Source organism: Engystomops pustulosus, chromosome 7 (assembly GCF_040894005.1).
Source record: "Engystomops pustulosus chromosome 7, aEngPut4.maternal, whole genome shotgun sequence".
Classification (NCBI taxonomy): Eukaryota; Metazoa; Chordata; class Amphibia; order Anura; family Leptodactylidae; genus Engystomops; species Engystomops pustulosus.
In genome coordinates, this window is record NC_092417.1 from 128,615,157 (window position 1) to 128,623,672 (window position 8,516).

An 8,516-nucleotide genomic window follows, 5' to 3' on the forward strand; every position below is an offset into this window, starting at 1 on the left:
AGGCCATAGGGGCTAACAACGATGAATTGGGGATCTCCGTCGGAGGACCCCAGATTAATGAACTGGGGTGCACAGGGGCTGGCCATAGTTTTTCAATTTCCGTCCTCCTATTAAAGGCAGGCAAAGATGTCCAAGAGACAATATGTCACAGATGTGTTGCGTAGTAGTATAGAGTAATTTCTGGGAGGCCAAGACCCCCTCTTGATTTTGGTGCCACCAGGACCGTTTTCGGAATTCAGTGTCTCTTACAGTTCCATAGAAAGTCTAAGAAGAGTGATTGTATCAGTCGTAAGGATGTTATTGGGACTCTAACCGGGATTGTCTCGAATAGATATAAAAATCTTGGAAGAATCAACATTTTGATCGCTGTAATTTTACCCAATAAGGATAGGTATATAGGACGCCAACTTTGCACCTGTCTCCTCACATCTTGTATTAGGGGGGGGGGGGGTTATATAGAGATGAAATAGTGGGGGTAAGCTTGACTCACAGATACTTAAGGGATGTTGAGTGCCAGGAGTACTGAAAACTACTCTTTAAAGAACTAAGTGAATGAGGGGATAGATTTAGTGGTAGGACCTCCGTCTTAGTGTGATTAATTTTGTATCCTGATGCTAAGCTATATTCCTCAATAGTGGCGTGGAGATTCGGTAGGGAAATAAGAGGCTCTTCAAGGGTAAGTAGAATGTCGTCGGCGAACAGGGCTACTTTAAATTGTTTGGGTTATTTCGGATATTTACTGCCAGTGGTTCGATACTTAGGATGCAAAGTAGAGGGGATAGGGGACATCCCTGACGGGTTCCATTGTTTATGGTTAAAGGGGTAGAATGAGCATGAGGGAGTCGTATTTGTGCCGTAGGGGTTGCATATAGACTCTTCAGGGCTTCCACAAAAGGTCCACGCAGTCCAAAGCGAGCAAGTGTTTTGAACATAAATTGCCAATTTAGGCGATCAAAAGCCTTCTCGGCGTCAAGATTTGCAGGTCTAAATGGACCGGCGCGTGGTCTGACCATGTGATATGACCTATCGTTGCTTCCCCTAAAGCCCACAAAGTTGGGTAATTCCTGAAAAAATAGTCAATTCGTGTATCTGTTCTGTGAAGGGAAGAGTAGTATGTAAACTCTCTAGCTGTTGGGTTATTTAGCCGCCATAAGTCATATAATGAGTGTTTATGTATCAGGCGATGGAGACCCAGAGCTAGGAGTTTCGCTGTCTGGGGAGCAGGGCGAGGGGGTACATGTTCTGAGAATGTGCCATTATAGTCTCTTCCCAATATCAGAAGTTCATTTTGGGATGAGGACAATTTTGAAAGGACCTCGTTGAGAAAAGGGAGTTGGCGTGAATTGGGGTCATATATATTACATAGTATTAAATTAATACCCAGGATGGAGCCTTTGAGTATAATGTAAAGGCCCTCTGGGTCTAGCTGGAATGGGCAATGGCGGGATATGAGAGTAACTACTCTTGCTCTCTTAGTCGGGGCGTTGGCTAGGAAGGCTGTTGGGAACCAGTGTTTAGCAAAATGAAAAGACCCTGTAGTTGTGTAGTGTGTCTCCTGAAAAAAATGCAATATCTGCCTTAGCCTGATGTATTGCCTTCAGTGCAAGTCTTCTTTTAACATCAGAGTTTAATGTGTATTAACCATTTGTGCATAGAGAAAATTTGTATGGCTGACAGAAATTTGGCCTGCGGGCCTCCCGGGGGAGCCCGGAAGCATACTGTTCCTAAATGGGTTAATTTGTTAAACAATATAAAACATATAAACCCAAAAAACAAAAAGAAAAAGACAATTTGAAATGGCGAGGATAGCCTATAGCTGGTCTCGCCGTAAATCCCCCAAGATATAGTCCATTTCTTCACAGAAGGTAACAGCTCCGTCAACAAGGAGCGAGGGCAATTAGGGAGATCTACTATGGGGGAAAGTAGATGCATATTTACCATCATGATTTGAAAGTAAGACACAGGAGTCACAGCGTGCCCCAGAGCTGCGATGTAGGGTCCATGTAAATTAGTCATATGAGCTCGGTATTATACGGTGTGATGTTGACTAGGGCAAAAAATACTAGCTTATAACCAGTCCACAGCTCAACGGAGGGGAAGAAGGGACAGGATTAGAAAGTAGAAAAGAGATGGGGAGGGTCACATGAGCAGCCCAATGGGGGGTAAAGAGGTGCAGAACAGGGCAATATCAATGCTCATCTTCTAGACGGAGTTCTGCGGTCAGGTTCTGGGGCCCTTTGGCGCTTCTTCGGTGAGCTAACCAGCTGCCAGGTGGAGGTAGGTCCAATGGGGCAGGTTGTTGGGGCCAATCGGGTAAGTCCGGAGGATTAAGCTGAAAAGTGTAGCAGAAAACAGAAAGTTCCTCTGGAAAGCATAGAGTAGCTAAGCGACCATCCTTTCTTGCTGTTAAACTGAAGGGGAAACTCCAGCGGTAAGGTATGCCTTGGTCTCTCAGCAGATCAAGCAGGGGTCTTGGGGCTCGACGCTGTTGAAGGGTAATCCAGGATAAATCTCGCTAAAGTTGGAGACGTGCACCAAAAAAGGTCACTGATTTCTGTAGTTGAGATCTCTTCATGATTTCCTCTTTGAGGCCAAAGTCGGTGATGTGGCATATAACATCTCGAGAAGGTCCAGAAGTTTTAGGGCAATGGGCTCTATGAGCTCAGTCCATCTTGATTATGGTATCTGCCGGCCTGTCAAGGATTGTGTTAAATAGGTGTTGTAGGTATCCTTGTACGTCTTCTTCGTCTTGTTGTTCTGGGATTCCCCGAACCCTAATGTTATGCCTCCGCCCTCTATTATCGAGGCCCTCAATGTGACGCCTGAGGTCTCTGATGGTAGAGGCCTGTGTTGACATCTGTTGTCACTACTGTTCTGGTCGTATTATGGTCGTCTTCTAGCACATCAACTCTGTGCACCACTTGTTGTACATCTCTATGTACTGCAGCAATTTCCTGTCGGCAGGTCTCTTTGATTTCGTCGATCAATTCTCTGAACTCTTGCTTGGTAGGTAGTTGTAGAATGTAAAGCCACAGTGGATCGTGAAGTGGTGGAGAGAGCTGTGGAGGAATTGAGGAGTAAGGATGTGGGGATATCGAAGGAGTGGCCAGTAGACGAGGGTCCCTCCGTTCTTCTTGAGTAATAATAATAATCTTTATTTATATAGCGCCATCAAATTCCGTAGCGCTTTTAATGGCGGGGAATTCGGCATACCCCCATAGGCAGATATGAGGTTCTCTTTTAGTGCTGCTGCATATGACATCTCTCCCTTGGGGAGTCCTTGATCATCTACAGGGTAATCTAGCAGCTGTGCAATAGGGGATGGGGGGAGAGAAGGTGTGATGACTGAAGTTTCTATGTCCAATGCAGGCATTAGCTCACTCAGGTCTTTTACATTCACCTCTTTCCCTGGCGTTGGAGGAGTTAATGAGGGAGCTGGAGACCCCTGCTGGCTCTGATATGTATTACAGGCAGCATCTCCATGTGCTCCCTGCTGCATGCCTGCTTCCAGCAGCATGGGATTCCAGACTGGGAAATTTCCCTTTCCTTTAGATCTCCCAACGCTGCAGCCGGGGGGAAAGACTGGGAAGGATCTCCCCTCCCTGTGCTGTGTGTGCCGGTGCCATCTTGGCTTTTTTGGCCGGAGGATCCACAGACCATTTTTTAAAGAAATCGGTGGTCGTCTCTCCTGACTCCTGGAGAGCCTGGCAGACGGTCCCCTCCGGTTGCCCATCAGGTGGTAAGCTGGACCTGCTATTTTAAGGCTTAATGTGCTCTGGGTAAGCAGCGCTGTCTCCTTATGCAACTGTTTGCATCAGCTTCCGGTCACGCGCCTCCCGATTTATCTTTGATTTATTTTGAAAAAGTTTTCAACTTTTTTTGTTCACATTTTTTACTTTATTCAAACTTGGACTTTGATCACTTTTATGGCGATGCTTTGATCACTGGTTCAAGTCCAAGACATATTTTACAGTTTAAAGTCAGTCCCAGAAAAGATCTGATTGGAGGAGGGATCGGGCACTCAGTAGACCTCAGGGCTGCCCTGAAGAGGATCGGATTCCCCGCTAATCTGCACAGGGGGGTCTGATCTCTAGGGGGACATCCCTTACATATCATGGTCAAGCTTGAACTCCTAATATCTCAGTAGAAAGAGAGGGCTCGTAAAAAAAAACAAAGCATTCCAATAAGAAAGACCTTTTCAAAATGTTAGTTATGAAGTAATTTGGGTGATATGATCTGCCTGGAAAGCAGACTCTGAAACGGAGACATACTAAAACAAGATTACTGGACCATAGGATGGGGAGAGTAGTATAAAAGTTATTCTGATGGTACATGTCCCTTAACTTCCTGGCTAATGTCAAGCGATGTTTCAGTATTGCAGCATTGTTATTCCATCTATTTTGTGCAGTTCATCAGTCCCTATTGCAGCAAAAAAATCCCACAGCCTGTGGCTTTCGCCCCCATGTTTCACAGTTGGGATGGTGTTGTCAAGATTGAAAGCTTATCCCTTTTTTTTCATCCTGATGTAATCATGGTCATTGTCACTAAACAGTTAACCTTTATTTTTGATATGTCTCCAAAAACGAAGGCCTTTGTTCCTGTCTGTATTTGCTTTTTTATGTTTCTTTTGGAGTAATGGATTTTAATTAGCAGGGTGGCCTTTCAGCCCATGCCGCTACAGTACTTGTTTCACTGTGAAGTATGTTCATCTCTGGGACACAGAACCGTCTCTTTCCAAACTATATAATGGCTTGTCATTCCCATCTTGGTAGTACTTGCATGAAATTGTTTGTACAATGAACAAGATACCTTCAGGTAACTGGAAATTATACTCAAGGATATACCAGACGTGTACAAGTCCACAATTTTCTTCCTGATATTTTGGCTGATTTCTTTAGGCTTTGCCATGATGTTACATAAGTAAGCAGTGTGTTTTAGGAGTGCTTAAAAAAAAAACATCCACAGGTATGTCTTTATCCCAGATGTTGCCAATAAACCTAAGTCGGAAGCTTACAAAGACATAACATCGTATAGGCTGTCCCAAATTGTCTAAGGGTATAGTGTTTTCCTTATACAAACATTGGAGATAATAGACTTGTAAATTTGAGAGGCTACAGATGGAGACAACATTTGGTAAAATGTGATTAAGTAGTCATTGTTTATGCTTTAGGGTGGCATGGGAGCAGCCCTTCTATCAAGTCCAGAAAAAATTGAAAAGGTAAGTGAATGTAGGTTCATTCCCTTTTGGAATGTTTAATTAACCCCTTAAGGCCCTTTTTCATTTTTGCGTCTTTATTTTTCACACCCCACCTTCAAAAATATATAACTTTTTTATTTTTCCATGTAGAGAGCTGTGTGATGGCTTGTTTTCTGCGTAACAAATTGCACTTCATAGTGATGGCATTTAATTGTCTATGCCATATACTAGGAAGCGGGAAAAAAATTCTGAATGCAGTGAAAATGGTGAAAAAACGCATTTGCGACGTTTTCTTGTGGGCGTGGATTTTACGTCTTTCACTGTGCGCTCCAAATGACATGTCTAATTTATTCATTGGGTCAATACGATCACATGGATGCCAAATATGTATAGGTTTTATAATGTTTTCATACATTTACAAAAATTAAAACCACCTGTACAAAAAAAAAAATTCTTCATTTTGCCGTCTTCTTGCGCAACTTTTTCATACTTTGGTGTATGGAGCTGTGGGTGGTGTCATTTTTTGCGACTTTTGAAGACTTTTCAATGCTTTTATTTTTAGAATTGTATGACCTTTTGATCACTTTTTATTGAATTTTTTATATTTTTCAAAATGGCAAAAAAATGCCATTTGTGACTTTGGGCACCAATTTCCCGTTACGGGGTTAAACACAGTAAAAAAACATTCTTATGTTTTGATAGATCGGGCATTTTCGGACGCGGCGATACCTAATGTGTTTATGATTTTTACTGTTTATTTATATTTATATCAGTTCTAGGGAAAGGAAATTTTTTACTATTTTTCAGACTGCCTAGGGTACTTTAACCCTAGGTTGTCTGATTGATCCTACCATATACTGCCATACTACAGTATGGCAGTATATGGGGATTTTGCACACCATCTATTACAATTTGCAGATCGCACATTGTAATAGATGGCCTAAAACATGATAGCCTAGGATCATTGTGTGATCCAAGGCTGTCATGGCAACGGATCGCCGCTCCCCGAGTGACAGGTACGTCTTATTGCGCTATGGGGTTAAATAAATTATTATAGTAGTGAATCAATGATAATGGTGTGTGTGTGTGTGTATATATATTTATTATATATTTAAATGTAAAGGCTAGGTTTACAGCTTTAAATGGGTTTCCCATTTTCTTTACTTTAAGAATCTTAAAGGCAATATTTTGGTGCAGATATTTTAGATCTGCTATGTACAGATTATGGCCAATTATTAACACTTAAAAATTTGCGTCAGCTATGTATTGTCATCATTTGGTGGTCCTTTGATGTCAAAAGTGGATGCTGATCTGTTGCCAGATAGATGCTCTCTGCCACCGATGGGCTATAACAAACAAATTAAAATAATTAACTTGTTGGGTATCTTTCCATTCCATAATACTTGGTGTGTAAAAATATAAGAATATTTTACCCATCTGGGTAAGGACATAATGGTAGAATGTGTCTAAATGGCCACTTTTTCACCATTTTTCCAACCATTAAAAGTGATTAAAAGTTCAAATCAGACCATTATTTCTCCATCTCATATAATTGCATGTATTTGAAATGCCAAAAATAAATTTAGATTGATCTCTTTCTTTTCACAGATTTTGAAAACATTAGTGAATGGAACTTCAAAGCCAGTGACATGTAAAATACGCATCCTTCCCACAGTAAGTATTTTTCCTTCCACTGTTCATATTGAATTTCTGAGCAATTGCATTTTTGGGCATACAGTGGTTTTCATGAGTATTACAACTGCAAAGGGGTTGTACTAAATGTTATTGTTGCCCATTATCATCAGGATAACAATCTAATCAGTGGGCTCTGACTGCTAGGACTCCGCCAATCATACCACTCTAAACAAAGGAATGAAGTGGCAGGCCAAACATGTGTCACGCCACACTGTGAGAGTAGTTAGAGTAGTGAGAGTAAGCAAAATGCTCTGCTCTCTTCGGCACTTACATCCATTGTTTTGACAGAGATGGCGGAGATTACTAAGCTATGTGCTCTGAAATTTCCAGCTGCTTCCATAGTTTTTAATGGAACGGCAGGAAACATGCTCGATTTGCCTCTTTATTTGATTAGTGAGACTGGTTCTTGTGAATGGTGAGGGGGGGGCAGTACTCGTAATTGTGGAGCACCAGCAGGTTGGACCCTGACTAATTAGATTGTTATCCTCGTTCCTGTAGATAGAGGGAAACAATAGGGATCCATGCACACGTCCAAAAATGGTGACCGTAAGCTAGCCGCAAAAACGGCTGCTTGCTCACGGCCACCATAGAGCTAGGTTCTATAATAATAATATTCTTTATTTATATAGCACCATCAAATTCTATAGTGCTTTACAAATCATAGGGGACATATACAAATATAACATTACATTTCACAGAACAAACTGTTAAATGGAACAATAGGAATGAGGGTCCGGCTCACCAAAGCTTACAGACTATGAGTATGAGGGTATTAACACAAGAGGTTGTAAAATAGTCCAGCCATTCTTTATAAGGGATCAATATAAAATAATTTAATAAATAATTTAATACCTAAAAGTTCTGCTGCTTGAATGCGTCATCAGCCTCCATCTTATTTACAGGGTCCAAGGTGAAAGTGACTGCAGAGTAGCTCGGAACTTGGTATATATCTGCTGTTTGCCAGATAACAGACGGGAGATAGGATATAGGATGGATTAGTAAAGGGAGAGTTGACGTTTCATTCAGTTAGCAAGTGTGATAGGCTTGCCTAAAGAGATGGGTTTTAAGAGCATGTTTGAAGCTTTGGAGGGTGGGTATTAGTCTGAGAATCCGGGGAAGGGCATTCCAGAGAATTGGAGCAACTCCGGAGAAGTCCTGGAGACGTGCATGAGAGGTTCGAATTAAGGTAGAGATTAATCTAATGTCACTGGCAGATCGAAGAGCACGGGAAGGGTGATAGACTGAGATGAGAGAAGAGAGATAGGGAGGTGCAGCACTATTCAGAGCTTTGTGCATGAGGGTTATTATTTTAAAGTGAATACGGAAGGAGACAGGTAGCCAGTGCAGTGACTGGCACAGACTGGAGGCATCCGTGTAGTGTTTGGTCTGAAAGACCAGCCTGGCTGACGCATTAAGAATAGATTGTAGAGGAGAGAGTTTAGCGAGTGGAAGACCAATTAGTAGGGAGTTACAGTAGTCTAGTAGAGAGTGAATAAGTGCAACAATTAGCATTTTAAAAGCTTCCATTGTCATAAGTGGTTGGATTCTGGAGATATTTATGAAATACATGCAGCAAGAGTGAGCAATAGATTGAATATATGGTGAAAAGGAGAGGTCAGAGTCG

The 8,516-nt window shown here is 41.9% G+C and overlaps 1 protein-coding gene across 4 annotated transcripts in view; it reads left to right on the forward strand.

Moving 5' to 3' along the window:
* DUS2 (dihydrouridine synthase 2) overlaps nt 1-8,516 on the forward strand; it is a 301,883-nt gene that overhangs the window by 150,625 nt on the left and 142,742 nt on the right. For 3 of the 4 annotated variants that reach the window (XM_072117777.1, XM_072117778.1, XM_072117781.1), the window contains 2 exons: nt 5,171-5,218; nt 6,806-6,871. In XM_072117777.1, the coding sequence (XP_071973878.1) occupies nt 5,171-5,218; nt 6,806-6,871 (114 nt within the window). The remainder of the gene's footprint in view (nt 1-5,170; nt 5,219-6,805; nt 6,872-8,516) is intronic. The other variant, XM_072117780.1, reaches the window with a different exon arrangement.